The sequence below is a fragment of the Nyctereutes procyonoides genome, unplaced genomic scaffold (genome assembly GCF_905146905.1).
Source record: "Nyctereutes procyonoides isolate TBG_1078 unplaced genomic scaffold, NYPRO_anot_genome, whole genome shotgun sequence".
NCBI lineage: Eukaryota > Metazoa > Chordata > Mammalia > Carnivora > Canidae > Nyctereutes > Nyctereutes procyonoides.
The window spans coordinates 82,413,104-82,436,718 of NW_026575125.1; the positions used below are offsets into that span (position 1 = coordinate 82,413,104).

The 23,615-nt window shown below is 40.4% G+C and overlaps 1 protein-coding gene across 11 annotated transcripts in view; it reads left to right on the forward strand.

Moving 5' to 3' along the window:
- PAK3 (p21 (RAC1) activated kinase 3) overlaps positions 1 to 10,005 on the forward strand; it is a 263,749-nt gene extending 253,744 nt beyond the window's left edge. For 9 of the 11 annotated variants that reach the window (XM_055337745.1, XM_055337742.1, XM_055337741.1 and 6 more), the window contains one exon: positions 280 to 10,005. In XM_055337745.1, coding sequence (XP_055193720.1) covers positions 280 to 378 — 99 coding nt within the window. In that variant the 3' untranslated portion in view covers positions 379 to 10,005. The remainder of the gene's footprint in view (positions 1 to 279) is intronic. The other 2 variants (XM_055337744.1, XM_055337751.1) reach the window with 2 other exon arrangements.
- Positions 10,006 to 23,615: the final 13,610 nt, after the last annotated feature.

Here is a 23,615-nt window from a genome sequence, read left to right on the forward strand (position 1 = left end):
TCAGCGTGTGACAGTAAGAGTCTAGCTGTGTCAAGAGATGTCTAGTTCAAGTTGGGCTGTAACCCATTTGATTCTAGACTGCAGGCACATAAGTATAGGCATGCATCTAATACATGATTGACTGGCATGTTGCCCTTTTTCTGAGAAGTTGGCGGTTTAATCTATAAATCTCTTTTGTTCTTCCTGGAGTCTTATTTTGCGAGGAAAAAGAAAACTGTGAACCTCTGGTGTTGCTGTTTTGTTCTAAACTTTACTTGTGCCCCTGGATGTTGTGTGCAGGTGCTCTTGGCCGGAGGTAATTCTCTACATAACTATGCAATTATTTCCATGGCATTTGCTACTCTAATGCTTTACTGGTCAAAGCCCCTTTGCTTGTGATGCCAAATGGCAGGCACCTGCTTGCCTGGGTGAGTACCATCCAGTGGTGAGTGCCTCTGTAACCATTTGTCCTTTTCATGGCTCTCAGGGATTAGTCTATCTGATGATCATTAGTACCAATGGTGGACCACATTCTTTACACACATTATCTCATTGAATTCTTTAAACAACTCTATAGGGTAGGTGTGATTATCTCCTGTTACAGATGAAGAAATTGTGTTTTACACAGCCATCGAGTGACAGAACTGAGATCTGAGCCCTAGATTGTCTGACTCTCCCCCACACAAACATACAAACGGATTTAGAGACAAAAATATATACTTCTATTGATAAAGTAACACATGCCTGGGACTACACATACAACTTCAGTGCTGAGGACTGTTCCTCCGGGACGTGTATCAAGCCCTGTAACATCTAAGAAAAGTGACTTTGAACACTTAATCCAGTTAAACAAAAGGTGCAACATTTGGTTATCTAGTGTGGTACCCACAGACTCAGTCTGCTCCAGGCAAAAAAGAAAGAAAGAAAATAATTCCTATTGCTCCTGAACCCCCCTCCAGAGATGGAGAGCTACACCCTAGTCAAAATACCCCACCCCAACCCAAATCACACCTGGGATAAACTGATTTCCAGGAATCAAAGAGGCTACACCTCCCTTTTCTGCTGTGAGCATTTCACAGGCTTCCCTAGGGTTTAGAATTTCAAATCTGCAATGGTTCTTTGGTAATCCTCTATTTAACCCAGTTTCAAATTACAGATGAAAAACCTGAACTTTGGAGTGCCTCGCTCCCACATCTCTTCACCCCCTCCCACCACCCACGTACACATCCTGATACTCATTCCAAGGATAAGTGATGAGACAGGTTCTCAATGTAGCTATACAGCTAGGTAGATCATTAACTCAGCTACCTAGTTACTTCCTTCCCCGACAGTTCTTTGATCTAAAGCAGTCAGATAAGTAACGCAAAACTATATTTGGAGTCTAAATTGAATCATTTATTTGTTGCCTCTTTTCATTTTACACATTACCAATATCCTGCATATTGCCTGAAGTCCATATAATGCTATTCTCTGACTCTAGCCTATAACTGCCCATATCAGGGGCTAGAAAAGAGAGGGATGCATGACATTCACCCCCCTACACACACACACACACACACACACACCCAGAAGGCTTGAGAAAAGACACAGGTCTTCAGTATTTATGTGTATTTCTGTATGGCCCAAGTCAAGTCTCTGTCCATCGATTGATATATTTTTGAGCAACTTCTATTTGCAAGGCTCACTACAGTGGGTGATACAGACCTTAGAGGCATGATTCCTACTCTCCAAAAGTTTATAATGTCCTTGGGTATGTGGCAAAAATAACCACAGGGTGTTTTAAAGACTCATTCAAACCAAGTGGCTATTCAAACAATAAATGCCATGGTTGATTAGAGAAATGTTCCTATGGGTTGTGGTGATCAGAACCTATCTGCAAATGGGAAAGAGTTGTTCTGAGTCTTGAAGGACAGAGCAGGTTTAACTGGTTGAGGTAAACAGGGGAAGGGATTTCAGATGGAAGGATTATAGTGTGAGCAAAGCCATGAAGGCAAAGTTTAAGTGAACAGAAAATAAAGCAGACAGCCGAAGTAAACACATCCAGTCAAGAGGCTGTAAGAGATAGGGCCATAGAGGGCCTTGAACACCAGGCTATAGAATTGGGGCTATAGCCAGTGGTGAAACCCTGACCATATCTGAGCAACACATGGTGATAGTTTTGCTTAGGAAGGTGAATCTGGTGGTATGCAATAAGAATTAGCAACAGGAAAAAATGGGAGCAGGAACATCAGGGAGAATTTATGGTTATAGTTGAGGGTTTGGTGATTAGCCCTGAAGCAGGGAAGGCAAGAGATAATGGTAGAAGGCATTGAGAAGAAAGGACTTGGTAGCTGCTTACATGTAGAATATAAGAGAGAAGAAGACAAAAGTAATTTCAGAATATCAAACCAATGGCAGCATGTAGGAAAAGCAGAAATGATGAAGGATAATACACTGGTTAACATTTCTTTGCCTCTGTGTAGTTTACAAGGAACTGTCACTTATTTACCTCACCTAACCATTATAATAAGCAGAGGAGAGACTTGAACGTAGGTGCACAGATTCCAAAGCATCTGCAGCTTACATCACACAAGAGTACCCTATTTGGGAGACTTTTTAACATAGCTCTTTAAATGTTGGACTCAAGAGGACAGAAGGACATTCAGAAGGAAATACCCAGCAGGCAATTGGAGAAATAGGAGCAGACTTCAGGGAAGAGATCAGGTCACACCATATTGGTTTGGGAGTCATCCCCATAAAGCTGATGAAAGGTCCAAACCATGAAAGAAAGTGAGCTCTCAGAGGAATTAAGTTAGAAAAAGAACATAATGAGTACTGAGTGCTGGGATCTGGGAGGTGGGAAGAGGAAAGGGAAGCAGGGAAGAAGATAGAAGGGGAGGAGTCGGTGAGCATACATGTGGAAAAGAACCAGGATGGGAGAATATTACAGGCCCCCAATGAGGAAAACATTTCAGAAAAGGAAGGGATATCCATTTACATTAAGTACTGCAGAGGAGCCAAAAGAGAAATGGTGGAGGTGCAGCTACCGGGTTTAGCAGTTGAGAAACCATTGGCTTCAGGGTCAGAGGCCACCAAAGACACGTTTTCAAGCACAAGAGCTGCTCCAGATAAATGCATTTGTTTGAGAAAATCAGAAAATGAGACTGTTTACAAACATAGTGACCCCTACTCTGAGTTCCTGGCTCTGCCAGTCAGCGGCCAGAGGATTTCATGACACCGAATGACAAGGACATCTGAAGGCCAAAAGTTGGCACCATTTTTAATCAAGTTGTGTTTAATTGGCTGCTCAAGGTACACATTTGAATGAAAAAGGGCTGCTTGAGAATGTAAGGTGATATACCTGTTGGAGGAAAGGATTCCAGTAATTCCTCTTCTTTTTCCCCCTCCTTTTGCAGCATCCGTTTTTAAAATTAGCCAAGCCTCTCTCCAGCCTGACTCCTCTGATTATTGCTGCAAAGGAAGCGATTAAGAACAGCAGCCGCTAGGACTGCGAGCCTTACCCCACAGCATCTCCCTCCTGAGTAAGACTGAACTGATACTCTGCTGCAGGAAACATGGAAGAAAATACAGTCAAAGGGGGTGGGGATCTTTAACTTTCAAATGAATAGAAACTTCTTATAAGCCTTTTTCCTACTCCCTCAGATTATGTAATTTATTTGTAAGCCCGAATCGCAGCCCGACCAGGGCAGCAATGTCGACGTGGCCAGAAAGTGGTCACTTCTACCGTGAAGCGAAAGAGCCAGTAGTGAATCCCCTCATTTTGTGCATTCACTTTGAAGAAAAAGAGGTTTCTCAAAGATGCACACTCCCTCTTCATAGTGTCGTGTTCGTTTTTAAGTTAGAGAATAGTCCCTCTTGCATTCGAACCTCCTTCAAAACTCCTTGCCCAATGTGATGTTTTTCACTTGCATTGTCATTAGATGTCCAGGGGGAAAAAAAAAGATGTCGAAAAATTTTTTTTAAAAAGAAAAAAAAAAGAAAGTAAAACACAAAAAACCACACACAAAAAACACAAAAACAAAACGAAACAAAAATTACCCCAGAGCAAGTACTGTGCGAACATGTGGAAGTCCATGCCCTAATAGAGTTGCAATTTTTTATTCTTCTTCTATAGTGGTGGCTTGGTTTGTGTGCCTTTTTTTTCTGCATTTGTATTGGAAAAGGTTTCTTTTAAGGCATTTTTCCAAAAGCAGAGAGGAATATGTGTGTTCAGGAAGGGCTTTTCAAAACCGTCTATCTAAATAAAGCTCAAATGGTGAAATCCTGTCACATTTTCACAACGATGCTTCAGAGGTAGTTGATGTATCATTTCTAGAAACTGGCTCATTCATCTTCATGGCGCCTGACAAAGGACACATTGAAAGTGGTGGTACTCCCATTGGGTGGGTCCAGGTCCTCAACCTAGGAAATCCCAACGGGAGAAACCATTCTTAGACAAAGATGGGACTTTCTCTGAGAGCCAAAAGGGAAGCAAGATGAGTGTGTGACACAGATCTTTGGTGGACAGAAGGAAACAAAGATCAGGAGACCTAACTTAATCCTCTCTTTTGCTTGTGAAATAGGCACCTTTGGAGGAAACAGACCCCTTAGCCAAAATTTGCTTACGATCAGAATCATATGACAAGTTATAACATTTTTTAAATTTCTTAAAAGAACTGGGGAACAGAGATATTTCTAAGCATCCAAACCTGTCAGAAACAAGGGATCCATGACAACTACATCCCAATCAACATTTGGCTCTAAGTACTTGTTCCCATTTTCCCTCTGTCTCATCAATTTCTGTTGCAGGATATAGTATGGTCAGACTTTGTCCTTTCAGCTTTTGAATTCCAAAACTGCATTCAGAAAGATCTGGAAATTTTCCAGTGAAAAATAATTAGGAAAAAAATAAATAAAAATAATTAGGGTTTGTGATCATATCCCAAGAAGTATCAGCCCAATCATGTAGCTACTTCTTAACAATTCAACAGTTGGCACTTCCTGAATCTTCTAGAGTAGAAAAATATCTGGAGGGTGTCTGTGTAGAAAAAATGGGTATGCTTCTCTTTCAAATGTATTGTCAGTTTCATAAACTCTGTAAAGTGGTTTCTCCATGCCTTTGAGAAACAATCTGTTCGATAGAAGGCTTCTTGATAGGTTCTATTCAGATTCTCAATATGTTACATACCTACATTCAGCAAGAAGGAGAAAGAGATCGGTGGCCCGAGCCTCTCTTCTCTGCCAAGGTACATCTGTCCATTTAACCATCCATCTGTTCCTTAAAAGGCAAGCACTTTCTTTAGAGAGTTTCTGCTAACCATATAGTGCATGTGTTTATGTTTAGGAAATGGCACCACTGGTGGATTTCCTATTTTCCTATTGTTTTCTTTGACTATAGAAATAAAACTTTGGGAGGGCTTGACCCCCTAGAAAATACCCACAGTGAGATAAAACAACACATGCAAAAAGAAGATCAAATGGTTACATTCATTTGAAGCATGCTGTGTTATACTTGGCAAAAAGGTGGTTGGGCCTGAAATTTTGAAAGCCACACTGTTCTAATGAGAGAGAGAGAGAGAGAGAGAGAGAGAGAGAGAGAGAGAGAACACTTAAAGTTAAATGTTCTTTTTTTAATGTTTCATTCATAGTGCCAGGGAATTCAATGAAATAATACCTGGGGTGTGAGTAGAATTCAGTACACTAACTATGCCCCTGCCAGTGGAGAGAATCACAAAGCTGGTTGGGAAGCCCTAGTTGTTGATTAGCGTCTCTTATATGTCTTAAAGGCCTTTTGGGTGGGGAGAGACCTGGAGCAGTGATCCTGAGATCACTGTAGACAGAAAAATGGTTGCTCTTTTATGCTTTCGGTTCTGCATATTACCAATGAGGAGCCAGGTACTTCTTCCCCGCACCCACATTGTACCAAGATTTTATGGTAATATAGTGCAGTAGGCTTTACTCTTACAAATTTATATCTATGTACATTTTAAAATGAGAATAGCTTCTAAAACCCCTCCCCCACGTTGGAGAGTTATGTATATTTCTAATAAGTATTAGCAAGAAGCTGTTTCTCCTGCCAAAATGATGCTGAAGGATTCACATTGGGTACACTTGAACAACTTGGACTCCAGGTGGTCGTTTATTCCCTTTCTCTGGATTTTTTTAAAGCTCATCTTGACACAGATGAATCTATCCAGATCCTTAAAATTGTTAGTGTGCCCAGAAATAATGAAGGCACGTTGTGGAGTGTTGATGGCAAAATGTCCTGAAATAGGGATGGGGCAGAGGGAAAGTCAGGGAAGGGTAAGAAGCACAGTAGAGATTATTTATTTAAGAGAGAAGAAAACATTAATGTTGTAGCAAGGATCCGGTGCGTTGTCATAATCCCATGAGGATTTTTGGATGACACAATCCCCCCAAATCAGTCACCATGTTGGGTAATGACTTCGTTCTTGCTGATCTCGTCTACGTGTCATTGTAAATATTTGTGTGTCCATGTTCTGTTTTGGCTACTGGATGGCCAAGTCATGTAAGAAGATTTAACTCAAGTATTTATTCTTTAATTGTGTTACTCAGATTTCTTCAGGCTTGTGAATTGCACCCCGATGTTGAGTTTAACCACCTAATCCCACACATCCATCCCTCCCCTGTGAAGCACATTCCATTGCTAAAAGAAAAAGAAATATGAAATTGCTTCCTGTCGTCTGTATAACTGTTTTGATAGTTTGAGATGTTTGTCTATAAAGGATATTTCTCCACTCAAAGATCGTGTAAATAACTATATTCCTTTGCGCAGTGGCGTGTTTATTTCTAGTGAGGCTGCCAGTTCTCAGAGAGAATCTATCAAATCACTTTTAAATAACACAAAGAGAGATTACAACTATGGAAAAATAAGTGTGCATAATGGACAAAGACTGGGAACACTGATTGTTGAAATCAGTTGTGTTACAGTGGTGGGATTATGCAAAAAAAATTTCCTTTAAAAATTTTCTTTGATACTGTTATAATATTGCTTTATAATAAATAAACATTGGAAAGGGGACTGTAGAAACATAGAAAAGACGCCAGAAGCAGATGTCTTCTGACCAGAGCCCAGAGCATGCAGGGCACAGATATTTGCTAGTTACAATTATTCCATAGGCTTTATATTTGCCTGGGTGCTGAGGTTGGCACACGCTCGGGTATGGCACATGCTTTCTTAGCAGACTATTATCTCTAAGTGGAAGCTAGGGAGATGTCACTATTAGATCTCCAGACACATCCTTCTGCTTTAAAATTGGCTGCCCTCTGCTTTGACATGGTGCAGAGGTTTATGTTTTGGTCACTTTAGATTGGATGGGGTGATGTTCAGGTATCACCTTTCTGGCTCATTTTAGCAAATTTTCAGGTTGAGTTTTAGAAGAACAGAAGGAGGACTCCCCCCAACTTCCACTGTGTCCTTGTTCCACCAGATGTTATATCATTCAGATACAATTCTCCTTTTAGTGATGAGTAGACAAGTCCCTTTTATTTCAGTAGAAGTTAGGACTTGCGATTAAAAGCCGACTATGAAAACATAAAGACAAATATTTAGAACTGCCTTTGCCTATTGGTCTTTAGCTCCTATTCGCTTTGGCTGGAGATGGCCTCCATGTGCATTCTGTGCTGCCTGATGATAGGTTGATTGCAGTAACTACTGTCATTTTTAAAGGGCAAAGGGGGAGTACCAAGAGAGAAAAATTTTCCTCTAACCACCAAAGAAATTTTAGATGATGAGTTTTATAATGCAGTGGGCTCAGATGTGACTCAGTTTCCCCAAGAGCAGACCTTATACTGAGAGAACCCACTTTTCATTGCCATTCTCAATGTGAAAATAATACTTAATGAGAGTTTTATCCCTGCCATCCCCGGTCAAATCTCATGGTCCTTCTCTGCGCTACTCGCAGTTAATATTCAGTTAAACACAGGCATGGCCAGTGACACAAGCTTCTCCCAGCCTCTGAGCAAGAGGACCACAACTCAGCATTTGTAAATTGATGGTCTAATAGGCCGGGGATTTCGAGTGAACTTAACACACAATTCTGAACATATTTGCATGTGGCTTGGGAAGGAAATAAATGGTACCTTGGAAACAGTGGAAATATTTTTCCCTAAGAAAGAATTTTTCATAAGAGATTTGCTTCTGATATCATCTTTCTGTTGGTTAGCTTTAATTTTGTCACTCCTTTCCTGATCCCACACTCCTGTAGTGGCCAAATGAATATCACCCAACTCCTCATGCATTGAGAATGTCTGTTTATTATTAAACAATCTCTAACTGAATCTGCAAATGCGGGAACGGAGCTGTCACCTCCACGTGCACACGTCTATGTGCAAGAATACTACCGTACAAATAGCATTTACTGCCACGTAATACAGTCATACTTGTAGGATAAACTGATAGAAACAGGTTGAGGCTGTCAGAGTCTCCTTTGGAAGCTGCTGTCAGGTGAATGCTGCCCCATAATACCTACCAGCAGTTGAGGGAAGTATTGTGTTCACCTGATTTAGTACCTAAGAGGAAGTCAGCAGGAGTTATAAAGAAGCAAGCAGACGTGGTGGAAGGAGGACCAGCCTAGGAGTAAGGAGACCTGGATTCTAACATAGGCTCTGTTTCTCACTTCGTTTGTGGCCTTGGGCAAGCCACTTAACCTTCTCATGGCTGTTCCTTCATCTGTAAAATAAGGCTATTGGACCAGATGACCTCCAAGGTCTTTCCAAAAGTTCTATCATTCTGTGGTACTATAGGTTGCCTTGCAAATTCAACCTGCTAAAGTGATTGATGGCAAATATTGCATGCTTAAGCCTGGGTTTCTTATGTTGCCGTTAAACTGTAGAAATATGTAAGATGATGGGGGAAGAAAAAAACCTTAAGTAAATGAAAATAACACTAGGGAATGTTGATAAAACTTATGGCAGCCTTCCCAATCCTCGCGTTTTGTTTCATTGTTGTTTTAATGTCCTTTTTCTGTGATGTGTTCCCAGTTTTTATTTTCCATATGCTCTGTATGTGAAGTCTGGTTTTCATTAAGCTGTGGCCAATATTTGCTACTAGAACAGAAATACACTGTCACACTTGCTAGAACAGAACGATGTTTGGGCCTTTCCTTTCCTACAAAGTGATGTTGGGTTTATAGACTTTACTTTGTAAATGGCACAAGATGGCAGAACCCATGCATTTCAATGGCTAGGACTAGTAAGAGCAGACATAAGCCCTTGTAGGTTGCAGACAAAGAAGTGAAAAAGTAAGTATGTGCTATTAGCATCAAGGAATGTTGACACATCCACTTGTTGGGAACCAAAGATAGCATTTCTGATGACAACTCCCACAGTGAGCGGCCAGTTTATGAGTAGACTGCTGGAAAGAGGGTGTAAACTGGAAGTCACTTAGTCCCGATGCCCTGCCTTTTAACAGAGTGCCAACTAGCCCTGAGTGTGAAATTCAAGTTGAGTATGTGTGCTTGTGTGTGGTGTGCTTTATGGACCCGCATATATTATATTCATTAGTGATAAGACCTTTCACAGAATCCTATAACCATTAGTGGGTTGAGTTTTAAGTCTCAGTACATCAGCCAGGAGGAGTCAGATCACAAGGTGCTGACATCTACTGGGATTGTACTCATGATATCCAGACAAAACAAGTTGAGGAGGATCTATATTTTCATTTTTTATCAGAATTGTATCTCATTTGGTTGTGCATCACTTTTGTTAAAATGTGTTTCCTGTAAAACCCATGTGTAGTGAAATTCTTCTGTAACTTTGGATTAAAGGTATTTATGGTCTTTTTGTTTGTTTGAGTTTTTTCAGTAAGTTATTTCTTTCGTAGACCTGCTGATGGTATGGTTCCATCCTTCTGACCTCAGCTTCTGATTTTTTTTAAACTTTTGTTTCCAATATTGTTATTTTAAATTGTGGTTGAAGCAATAGAAAATTGAATTATGGATTGTGCATGACTGTGTCTTGAGTGTAAAAATATTGCAGTTTGAAACTTGGACCTAAAGTATTGCAAATAAAAATGACAAACATCAACGAGCTGGTACTTCTGTCTTCTGTTACCTTCCTTCCTGCCCACCCCCTTGACACTAGCCATTTTGCCTAGCTCACAGGGAAATGCCCAGCCTTGTAAGCAGTGCAGAAAATGTCATGTGAATTCTGCCACTAAGTAACTCAGACCAGGGACTCCATCTGGTGTTACATGGAATAGCTCAGAGTCACAGTTTTTACAGGGAACAGCACTTGTAAGTTCTCCATGTTCTCCCAAACAACCCACCTTGGAGTGAAAAGGAAATTGGCAGTTTGGCCCCATTATACATACACTTTCATGTTTTAACTACAGTATTCTTGTCCTATTTCCTAGGGATATACATTCCATGAAGTAAGAAGCAACAAACAGACTCTGTTACCATTGGCGGGGTGGGGTAAAGGGTGCACAGAATCTCTCTACATTAGTTCTTACAACTGCGTGTGAATCTTCAGTGATCTTGATAAAAATTTCCGATAAGAAAAACAATGGACTCCACGATACCTCCATCATGACATTTCAGAGGTCATGGCAAGGAGATAGGATGCCAGCTGGATATCATACCCCAGCCCACTTCCACCGCCAATGACCATTCACCTTGTATCAAGAAGTTCCTCCCTCATTTAATTTCACTTTGGGTAGTAGGACTTCCCACTCTTTCTTCAGGCACTTCTGAGGCCTCACCAGGGAAGCAGGGAACTCAGATATCATTGCTTATGAGTTCTTCCCCGTGGGCATCAGTTGGCTCATCAGCCTATGGTGTCACATGAGAATAAAATTCATAACAAGAAACAATGTTTAATTTTACAGTAGGTAAAACTGAATAGCCGTGCTTTAAAATATGGGGTGTGTGTGTGTGTGTGTGTGTGTGTATGTGTGATGTTCCTGCAGTGCCATACTACAGAATAAGGCTCGTGTCCTGAAACCCTGCAAGAGGCACAAATGATTAGCCCCACTGTTTTTCCACATTTTCTTTCTAAACTCTTTGAGCAGACATTAGCAAATGGTAGTTTAAATCCTGTTCATGTTTAAGTGGTTGTGTGACATAATTCAAAAAACTTTTTAATCACTTAAGTGATACAGTTACTCCCCTAGCATTCAAGTAGAGAGCAGGGATTACCAAACTATTTCCCTTCAGGAAGATCTTTATCCCTAGTGTTATCAGTCCATCACTGCCCTCAGCAATGATTCTTTTCTGATATTGGGTGTGTTGTGCTTGGTAAATTATTTTATTTTTTACCTGAAGCAGAAGTGTGTGTGTCATAATCTGCTTTCAGGGCATTTCTTTCATAGGACCCAACTGTGGAAAAGACAGTCTTGTCCAATCTTGTTCATTCGTCATTTAGAGTCTTCAAACTCTCTCGGACAAATACTATCTGAATTTCATATGTTACCATCAATCTTACCAACACCAGCCCATCTAATTTCAAAATGATATAAATGCTCATTAGTATGCAGGCCCATATTACCAAATCCTGAACAATACAATTTTTTATCTCCCACATTGGGAGACAGTCTTAAGAGGTTCATGCAAGAAGCTACCTTCATGAATTTTTCAATTCCGTGGAATTGAATTCACAGGTCACTGGGCTGTCGTGAGAGAAGGCCTCACGAACCCCTGGATTCCAGATAACTGGTCCTGGGGTGGAGTGGCCTCTGAGCACTGCCCCGTGCTAGCTGAGTTTTACACTGAAAGGGATTGGAGCAAGAAGGAAGGCCCTCGAAATGGCAACGGGGTCACCTTGGAGCAAAGCGAAGCCAACATTAAGCACGAGCGATGATGGCACCAGATCTCTTCCTCCGCCTCTGAGCCCGGAGCCGGGAGCTCCCCCTTCTAGAACATGCAGGCGGCCCAGCTGCGGTTTGGCCTTCAGCCTGACAGCACTAGCACCTGGGCTTCCACCTGCCTGACGCCTTTGTTTGTGGACGTTTTGGGACCTCTGGAGGGGGAGGGAGGTGCCGGATGGGCAACTGGCAAGCCCGGTGGGTGCTGAGCTGTCCTTGTCCGCTGTGGGTGCCCCTGGATGGCGCTTGCAGAGGACCGAGCTGGGGCTCCCGGGGCGGGAGCGGCCGTCCCAGGCCCCAGGCCCTGTCTGGGCCACGCCGGAAGTTCCCGTTGGTGACCACCAGTCCTCGATGCTCTGGCTGCAAATAACATAAAGCTTTTAACTGTGATGGAGCTGAGCACTCTTCTCAAACATTTTGAGTGGTGATTTTTAGTTTTGTTTTGAAAACAATAAACAGAGATGAACCTGAAAAAAAAATGGCAGAATTACATAGATTACATAGATTCTACTTAGACTCATGTGTTTACCAAAGACACAGGCATGTGTATCAAGATCAGAGCTAGCCTATGGTATCAGGATAAATATCTATAATCTAGAACATTTGCCTTTTATTCCTGTTCATAAGAGTAGCAAAGGCATTCCAGGAACAATGAAACCTTTTTTTTATTTAGCTCCATGGTACGCTCCTGTGATCTTTCCTAACTCATTATTTGTATAAGTTTGAGGGTTATAAACACCTACTTTAGGCCGTCCTTTAAATGGTATCTCAACAATAGCATTTTATAGGTTATTAAAGAAGCCCAATCCTTGATGTCACCTGCACTAATAGCTATACTATGCAGGGCACAGTGTTGGTTGTGCTGGGCCATTGCATTCTCTCTAACCTTCCAGAAATCATTATTCCTCTTATGGTAAAGGTGAGGCTCAGCACATGGTCACAGGTTTAATGATTTGTAAGATGCCATGTACCCATTTCAGTCTTCCTCAGGTCCTCGGGTTTACCACCAACATTTCCTTTGCCATTTTGGCATCACAATCGAAGGAGCCTTCTGCCCCCTCCTCCATCGCCATATAATGAATAGTTTCCAATCTTGTTGTTCCTCGTCATTGTCACGGTACTTGTTTGCAACTGAGCTGGCACCTGCAGCTACAGGAGCCAGGCCAAGAACAAGTTTGGCTCTTGAGCCTCTAAGTATCTAGTGGGTAAAGGAATGAGCTCTGCCCAGAAGAGTCTTTACTTTGCCTGCCAACATATGGACAGTGGTCCAGTGGCTTTCCCTTAATTACTTATTGGCTGGGGTATACACTGTGGCACACTGTGATAGGTTTACCCCATTTTTTCTTCTTTCTGCCCTGAAAGGGCAATCGTTTTGGGCTCACCAACATGGCCCACATTCTGCAACATCGCTCAGCACCCTTCATGTACCTCCTGTCATCGCATTCTAACATTGCATTGGTGCTAGTTCCATTTAAGTTGGCTGCAAAATGCTGTGGGGGACCAAGCTGTGTATTTCCAATAGCTTCCATTTCAATCTAGCTCCATATTTTATCAGCTTCCTAAATCTTCATACCACCTACTTCCTCCCCCATAGAAGAAGTCTCTGAGCAGCAGGATTTCCCACCAAAAATAAAATAACAAGAGTAAAATCATCATACCTAGTAGAATCATAATCCAGTACCCAAAGTGCTCCATCCTGGCTCCCACTACCTCGTTCTCTTGCTTCAGCAAGACTCAATCATGTGCTGTCAATTCACTTAAATTCATTAAATGATGGATCCCCCTTAGGCTCATATGGGATAAGGAGTTGAGGCTTCAGTGGTTTCAGAGCTAGAACTACATTTCACTTCTCTCTAAGCATTAAGTTCAATTATAAGAGGACAAAAATAGGGGCACCTGGGTGGCTAAGTCAGTTAAGCCACTTGATTTTGGCTCAAGTCATGATCTCAGGGTCATGGGATTAAGCCCCACTTTGGCTCTGCCCTCAGTGGGGAAAGTTTGCTTGCAATTTTCTCTCCATTTCTCCCCTCCCCACTCTCTCTCTCTCTCTCAAATAAATAAATAAATCTTTTTTAAAAAGAGGACAAAGTATACATCACAAAGTGGTGAAGAATAGAAAGTTAACTTATCAAAATGCTTATTTGGCCATAGAGTAGGTACTCAATAAATGGCAACTATTATTAATAGACTTTAAAAAAATTCTTGCCAACCAAAGCATCTTCAATAGTAGCCACTACTCAGTGAATTTTGGTTGGCAGTCCAAATGCAGAGAAATGTTTCTTCCATAACCATGTAGCCATTGTTGGAGACCTGGTCCTGTGTAGGACAGGCAGCTGGTTCTAGTTGGTGAAGTGTGCAGACAATGTGACAACATCCCAATTTTTCTCCCATCTATATCCAAAAGCAAGAAATCTTTGCTCACTAACACCATTGGCTTGCATGTGGGTATAGCAACCAGTTATACTTTCTGTATTGGTAAAGTCTTGTGCTATGCAAAGCAAGCCCATGCCTCCCATTTGTATTTCAAGCCTCATCCATCTTTGGCTGAAATCAAGTTTTTTTTTTAATTACCAAGTTCCTTCTTATATTGCCAAAGACTTTGTGTAATACTCTTAAAACCTTAAGACAATACTCTTAGGGAAAACCCAGCTATTTCAGTTTATTTAGCAGGAGACGTTATAGCATCATCTAAGACATGGTTGACTCATAATTGAATTGTAGAATTAAAATCAGGCAATTTTATTGTATCTAACAATTAATAACCAAAGTTAAGGCATATTTAGATAATAATACACTTATACTTGGTGACTTCAATCTAGTGCTTTCTACACTCGATAGGTATTCTAAACACAACATCTCCAAAGAAACGAAAGCTTTAAATGATACACTGGACCAGATGGATTTCACAGATATCTACAGAACTTTACATCCAAACTCAAATGAATACACATTCTTCTCAAGTGCACATGGAACTTTCTCCAGAATAGACCACATACTGGGTCACAAATTAGGTCTGAACCGATACCAAAAGATTGGGACCATCCCCTGCATATTCTCAGACCATAATGCCTTGAAATTAGAACTAAATCACAACAAGAAGTTTGGAAGGACCTCAAACACGTGGAGGTTAAGGACCATCCTGCTAAAAGATGAAAGGGTCAACCAGGAAATTAAGGAAGAATTAAAAAGATTCATGGAAACTAATGAGAATGAAGATACAATCGTTCAAAATCTTTGGGATGCGGCAAAAGCAGTCCTGAGGGGGAAATACATCGCAATACAAGCATCCATTCAAAAACTGGAAAGAACTCAAATACAAAAGCTAACCTTACACCTAAAGGAGCTAGAGAAAAAACAGCAAATAGATCCTACACCCAGAAGAAGAAGAGAGTTAATAAAGATTCGAGCAGAACTCAACGAAATCGAGACCAGAAGAACTGTGGAACAGATCAACAGAACCAGGAGTTGGTTCTTTGAAAGAATTAATGAGATAGATAAACCATTAGCCAGCCTTATTAAAAAGAAGAGAGAGAAGACTCAAATTAATAAAATCATGAATGAGAAAGGAGAGATCACTACCAACACCAAGGAAATACAAACGATTTTAAAAACATATTATGAACAGCTCTACGCCAATAAATTAGGCAATCTAGAAGAAATGGACGCATTCCTGGAAAGCCACAAACTACCAAAACTGGAACAGGAAGAAATAGAAAACCTGAACCGGCCAATAACCAGGGAGGAAATTGAAGCAGTCCTCAAAAACCTCCCAAGACACAAAAGTCCAGGGACAGATGGCTTCCCAGGGGAATTCTATCAAACGTTTAAAGAAGAAACCATACCTATTCTACTAAAGCTGTTTGGAAAGATAGAAAGAGATGGAGTACTTCTAAATTCGTTCTATGAGGCCAGCATCACCTTAATTCCAAAACCAGACAAAGACCCCACCAAAAAGGAGAATTACAGACCAATATCCCTGATGAACATGGATGCAAAAATTCTCAACAAGATATAGCCAATAGGATCCAACAATACATTAAGAAAATTATTCATCATGACCAAGTAGGATTTATTCCCGGGACACAAGGCTGGTTCAACACTCATAAAACAATCAGTGTGATTGATCATATCAGCAAGAGAAAAACCAAGAACCATATGATCCTCTCATTAGATGCAGAGAAAGCATTTGACAAAATACAGCATCCATTCCTGATCAAAACTCTTCAGAGTGTAGGGATAGAGGGAACATTCCTCAACATCTTAAAAGCCATCTACGAAAAGCCCACAGCAAATCTCATTCTCAATGGGGAAGCACTGGGAGCCTTTCCCCTAAGATCAGGAACAAGACAGGGATGTCCACTCTCACCACTGCTATTCAACATAGTACTGGAAGTCCTAGCCTCAGCAATCAGACAACAAAAAGACATTAAAGGCATTCAAATTGGCAAAGAAGAAGTCAAACTCTCCCTCTTCACCGATGACATGATACTCTACATAGAAAACCCAAAAGCCTCCACCCCAAGATTGCTAGAACTCATACAGCAATTTGGTAGTGTGGCAGGATATACTTCAATGAAGCCCCAGGTCTGGCTCCGCACTGGGCATGGAGCCTGCTTAAGATTCTCTCTGCCCTTTCCTGCCTCTCTCTCTCCCTCCCTCTCTCTCAAAAAAAAAGAAACGACATGATTGTGAGTAAGCATGTGCGTGTATGTGTGTGAATGTGTGTATGTATATATAATCTGATCACTTCTCCCTACTTTCATTGCTACCAATCTGATCCAAGTCATCTTCATCTCTTGCTTGGATTGCTGTAAAAGCCTCTTAACTGGTCTTCTGGTCTCTACCCTTTTGCATGTTACATGCCTAACTGTAGTCTTGACATGACATTCAACATAAATCAAAACTCTCTAAAAGATCCACATGCCTTTTTTTTTTCTAAATTTCTATTTATTTATGATAGTCACAGAGAGAGAGGCAGAGACACAGGCAGAGGGAGAAGCAGGCCCCATGCACCGGAAGCCCGATGTGGGACTCGATCCCGGGTCTCCAGGATCGCGCCCTGGGCCAAAGGCAGGCGCCAAACCGCTGCGCCACCCAGGGATCCCCCCACATGCCTTTTAAAAACAAGAGCCTTTTAATGACTTCCATGGCCCCTACTGTGTGTACCATCCCCATCTTATCTTATCCCATTCTGTTCTCTCCTTCACTCATTCAGATCCACACACAGTGGTTTCTTGGCTATTCCACAAATGTTTCAAGCATGTGTTTGGTTCAGAGCCTCTGTGATGGAAAACTAACTGAAAAACTCTCCCTTCAAATATCCACATCTCGTGTCTCACTTCCTTCAAGTCTTTGCTCAAATATTTCCTTTTCAATGAGGCCTACCCTGATTACCCCATTTCAACTGCCCTTCCCTGACCAAAACTCTTAATATGCTTTCCCTGGTCCTTTATTCCATGACAGCTATTAACTTCTTTCACACTCTACCATTTGTTTGTTTATTTTCTCCATTACCTAACTCTTCCTAGTTGAATGTAAGCTCCAGCAGGGTAAGTATCTTCTTTTGAATTCCTTGAGGCATCCCCAGGCACAAAGTAGGCACTCAGTAAATCTTAGCTGACTCAGCAAATGTTGACTGTTCCTTTCTTCTTTTTTAAAAAGATCTTAGTTATTTATTTGATAGAGAGCATGCACTTGTGCATGTGTTGGGGGAGGGGGGAGAAATAGAGGAGGGAGAGGGACAATCAGACTGTGCTGAGTGTGGAGCCCAATATGGGATTTGATCCTGGGGCCTTGAGATCATGACCTGAGCCAAAACCATGAGTCAGAGGTTCAACTAACTGAGCCACCCTAGGGGCCTGGCTGTTCCTTTCTTCTTGAAAACCTGTCTTCTCTTGGTCCTGTGAACATTCTCTCCTTATCATTCCCTCACCTCTCTGTCACATTTCCAATTCTCTTTCCAGAATCCTACTTCTAGCAATCCTTTACATATAAGTGTCCCCCCAGGATTCTTTCTTTTTTTTTTTTATTTACACCCAGGTCTCCAGCTCTCACCTATACCTTAACTCTCAAATGATTATCTCCTGTCCAGATGTCTTTTTTGAGCTTCACACTCTAATTATAAATCCATCTACTTACTTGAAATCTCTACTAATGTGTCCCAAAAGCATTTGATACTCAAGTTGCCCCAAACTGAATGCATTATCTCCTATTCACCATATCAGATTCTCTCCTTACATTCTCTTTCTTACCACCACCCAAGTCAGAAATCTAGGCATCATCCTTAAATTTCTCCTCATCTTACTTTCCCTACTATTTTCTCAGTTACCACGTTCTCTTGATTCCTTCTGTTAAGTATCTCTTAAACTATCCCTTACTTTTTACCCTCTCTACCTCATGACTACTGGGGAATATTGCAGCTATCCAGGTAAATAAATAATGAAGGCCTTAGGAACTGGTCAGTCAGCTTCCACTCTTGGCATTCTTCTGATTCACGTTGTTGCTAGATGGCTTTTTCTAACAAGTAAATCTGACTACATCATAATCCTGTTTAAATCCTTTATCTGGCACCATCAGAATGGACCTCTTGCTCTTCAGAGTATCCCCTTCATGTGGGTCCTCACACAAAGTTCAAGAGCTTATTGAGGCACCTGGGTGGCTCATCAGTTAAGCCTCGGCCTTCAGCTAAGGTCCTCGGATAGAGTCCCACATCAGACTCCCTGCTCAGCGGGGAGTCTGCCTCTCCCTCTCCATCTGCCCTTACCCCCCACTAGTGCTCTCTTTGTCTCTCAAATATGTAAATAAAATCTTTTTTTTTTTAAAGTTCAAGAGGTCACCTAATACTCCCTGAAAAGAAACCATGACCCTGGATTATAGATCCCTGGAGAGATATGGGAACCACATATGAAAGTCACATCAAGACATCAAACTTACTGACCCCTAAGCTACTGAGAAGTAAAAAAAGAAATGGTGAAGAACATTGGCTATCATTTGTGACTCTAAATTCTTCCTGTATGATAATCCCATAGGAAACATATATAAACCCAAGGATGTAATTAGTTCTGAGGCTGAGAACTCACAAATTGATTAGGAAGAAGAGGAGACATTTTTGCAGTGAGCATCATTCAGAGGAATCATACAGTGTTCCCCATTCCAGGGTGTTTGGATTTGTCCTTCCTGTTGCTGAAGGTTAACCTCCCTCCTGAAAAGTAAGCTAACTCTCCTCTTATTTTGATGCTCTGAGAAGGCATGATCCTTGAAAAATAACCTGGATGGGTTTGATGTATTCAGAATTTTTGGAAATAGCACTATAGTGGCCTAGAGCTATAAACACAGAAATCTTCCACTATGTAGTAAAATGTTCTTACACAATTATCACTGAGAGCTTCATCCTAAATAGTTTACTAGCTGAGAAGTTCTGTACTGAAATTCAAAAGTAGGAGTGTTGTTAGTTTGGTTATAAGTTCAGCCTTGGGATAAAAGGTAATGCTCTTTTGGGTAGAGCTCCTGCAGAGAGATGGACACTGCCAGGGGCGAGGTCAACTTGGATAAGGAACCTGGCACAGACTATGAACTTTTCTTGTGACTCAACATCTCTAAAGAACTTCTGGCAACAGGGATCCCTGGGTGGCGCAGCGGTTTGGCGCCTGCCTTTGGCCCAGGGCGCGATCCTGGAGACCCGGGATCGAATCCCACGTCGGGCTTCCGGTGCATGGAGCCTGCTTCTCCCTCTGCCTGTGTCTCTGCCTCTCTCTCTCTCTGTGACTATCATAAATAAAAAAAAAGAACTTCTGGCAACAACTCAATTGCCTAAGAGTCCAGAGAAAGGAGAAAAGACTCTATGCCAGGTCTGAGCAACAGGGTTAGAAAGGTATTTGGATAGATGCTTTCTGACTGTCAGTGGTCTCAGATCATGGGAGCAATGGGTATATCAAAGGCTCTGAAGTTAGAATAACTTTGATTCAAATACCACCTCTGCCACCTAACAATCCTGTGAGTTTGATCCAATTCTGTGAACTTCCTTAGCATCGCACTTCCTTATCTGTAAAACTGGAATAGTTATACCCATGTAAAATGTTGTTGTGAAGATTGATTGAGACTATATTGTGAAGAAATGCAGGGTACAAGACTTGGCAAATAGTATCCTCTTGATCAATGATAGTTTTCCTCTACTCTTCTCCAGCTTGAGACTGCATGAAAAGTGAGTCTGCAAAACCAAGAATTCTCGGGATTAGACCAACCCTTTTTTGATATGGCCCAGTTCTAACAGTGAAATCTTTGTTTCTGTTTCTAAAGGACCAACTATAGGGAGATATGGGGTGCTCCTTGAGAGAAAAGCCCTGCAAGGAGGGTAGTATATCATTTTGTAAATAAATAATAGTTTTACTTTTATTTAGAAATTAATACATGTCCCATATTAATTTAAATGCTATTTTATAATAGTATGGCAGCATTCACTAAATTGATGTATAAATTTAGTACAATTCTTATCAAAATCTCAGCAGGTTTCTTTGCAGAAATTGTAAGCTTATCCTAAAATGTATATGGAAGTGCAAGAAGACCAGAATAGCCAAAACGATTTTGAAAAAGAAGAACTAAATTGAAAGTCTCACACTTCCTGATTTCAAAACTCAATACAAAGCTACAATAGTCAAGGTAGTGTGATACTAGCATAAGGATAGAATTTCAGATCTATGGGATAGAATTGATATCTTAGAAATAAGCCCATACATTTGTGGTCAGTTCGTTTTTAAAAAGAGTGTCTAGACTATTCACCTGGAGGAAAGAATAGTCTTTTCAACAATGGGAGCTAGGACAAATGGATATCCACATGCAAAAGGATAAACTTGTATCCTTGCCTTACACCACATACAAAAATTAATTCAAATGGATCAAAGATCTACATATAAGAGCTAAAACTTCAAAACTCTTAAGAACATATACACATTAATTTTGTGACCTTGGATTAGGCAATGGTTTCTTAGATATCATGCCAAAAGAAAAATAAATTAAAAATCATCAAATTAAAATTTTTTGTGCTTCAAAGGACACCATTAGGAAATAGAAAAGACAACCTACAGAATGGGAGAGAAAACTTGCAAGTCAAATCACTTATATGTTAAATGACTTAGATCCAGAATATATAAAGAACACTTACAACTTATTAATAAAAGGACAAATAGGGACATCTTGGTGGCTCAGCGGTTGAGCATCTGCCTTTGGCTCAGGGCGTAATCCCGGAGTCCTGGGTTCGAGTCCCACATCGGGGTCCCTGCATGGAGCCTGCTTCTCCCTCTGCCTATGCCTCTGCCTCTCTGTGTGTGTGTGTCTCTCTCATGAATAAATAAATAAAATCTTTAAAAAATAAAATAGAGGGACAAATAATTCCATTTAAAAAGGTCAAAGGATCTGAATAGGTATTTTTCCAAAAAAGATGCACAAAGTCTAATAAGTACATAGAAAGATGTTCAACATTATTTTCCATCTAAGAATTGCAGATCAAAACCACAATGAAACATCACATACTAGGATGAAAATTATGAAGAAGACAAATCTCATTGGAAAAAAGATCAGGGACACCTAGGTGGCTTAGTCATTTGGGCATCTGACTCTTGGTTTTAGTTCAGGTCATGATTTCAGGGTCGTGAGATTAATCCCCCCATCGGACTCTGTGTTCAGCATAGAGTCTACTAGGGAATCTCTCTCCCTCTCCCTTTGCTCCTCCCCCTACCCCAGCTCGCTCTCTCTCTCTCGCTCTCTCTCTCCCTCCCTCTCTCTCTCTCTCTCTCAAATGAATGAATAAATAAAATCTTAAAAACAGAAAAATAGATCAGATTGGTGGTTACTAGAGGCAGTAGTTGGGGGAGGGGAAATTGGATGAAAGTGGTCAAAAGGTACAGACTTCCAATTATAAGATAAATAAGTAGTAGGGATGTGATATACAACACAGTATAGTTAACCCTGCAGCATAATATAAAGGAAAGTTGTTAAAAGAGTAATTCCTAAGAGTTCTCATCACATGGAGAAATACTTTTCTTTTTACTGTATATAAGACTATGAATGTTAAGTAAACCTATTATGCTAATCATTTCACAATATGTATAAATCACACTGTATATCTTAAACATCAAATCATCATGTTATATACCTCAGATGTATGCAGTGATATATGTCTATTATTTCTCAATAAAACTGAAAAAAAGAAGACAGATAACAAGTATCGACAAGGAAGTGGAGAAATTGGAATCCTTATATATAGCTGGTGTGAATTCAAAATGGTGTAGCTGCTCTGGAAAATAATCTGTCAGTTACTCAGTTAAGCATAGAGTTACCATGTGATCCAGCAATTCCATTCCTAGTTATATATACCCAACAAAATTAAAACCGTATGTCCACACAAAAACCTGTACATGAATATTCACAGCAGCATTATTCTTAATAGGCAAAAAGTGGAAACAACTCAAATTTCCATCAACTGGTCAGTGAATAAATAAAGTGTGGTATGACCATACATTGGAATATTATCTGGCAATAAAAAGAAACAAAGTATTGATTCATGCTACAATATGAATCTTAAAAATTCATGAATGCATGAATGAATGATGAAACTTAAAAATATCATGCTGAATGAAAGAAGCCGGACCAAGAAAGGCCACATGTTGTATGATCCCATTTATGTGAAACATCTAGAATAGGCAAATCTATAGAGAGTAGATTAGTGGTTTCCTAGAGTGGAAGGGAGGAAGGCTGGGAGGAAGTTGGAAGTGACTGCTAATGGCTACAGGGTTTCTTTTTGGAAGAGGTGAACTTGTTCTAAAATTAATTACAGTGGTGGTCGCTCAACTCTGTAAATACACTAAAAGCCATTAGACTGCACACTTCAAATTGGAGAATTGTATGGTATAGGAATTATATTTCACTAAGGCAGTTATAATACAAAAGTAATACATATTCATTGTAGAAACAGGAAAAAATTCAGAAAAGTAAAAAGAAAAAAACTCAATTTACCTTTTTAAAAAAACTTTCCATTTTCCAGTTGTCTCAGGACAATCCTTACTCCTAAGAGTTTCCTCAGGATTGAGTTAAAGGTGCTTACTCTGAAATAAAAGACCTTGCACGATTCATTCCATTTACTCCTCCAACGCCATCTTTCATCATTCCCAAGTTGGCTTCATATGTTTCAATTCTAACTAGTTGTTTTTCTCCAAACATCCCATGCTCCCTTGAAAGTCAGGTTCACACATCATTCTCCTGCCTGCGATTGTTGGTCCCTCTCTTCTTCATTTGGTTAATTCCATTGACCCATTAAGATTAGCTTAGATATCACTTCCACCAGCTTTTCCTGACCCTGGGGGATTAAGTGTATCAAATCATTCACACTATGTACATTTTTAAGATGAAAATTTAAATTAAAAACATATATGCTAACTGAAAAATGAAAAAATATTAAAGAGACCTCCAAGATCTCTGGGGCAATATCAGAAGACAAAGAAAGTCCAAAATTTATGTAATTAAAGGCACAGAAGGAGCATAAAAGAGATTGGTGCAGAAAGTAATTTTTGAATGAACAATTTCTTCAAATTTTCCAATATTTGCTCATAGACATAAATTTACAGATTTAAGAACTCTGTGAACTCCAAACTGTATAAAATTAAAGAAAATCATTCCTAGGAAGATAATAAAACTGCTCAATACGAATAAAGAAAAATCTTGAGAGCAGCTAGAAAAAATTGACATAATACATATGATAATAATAATCTGAAATACTGCAGATTTCTGATCAGACACGATGGAAAGCAGGAGACAAAGGAATGTCTTTAAATTGCCAAAAGAG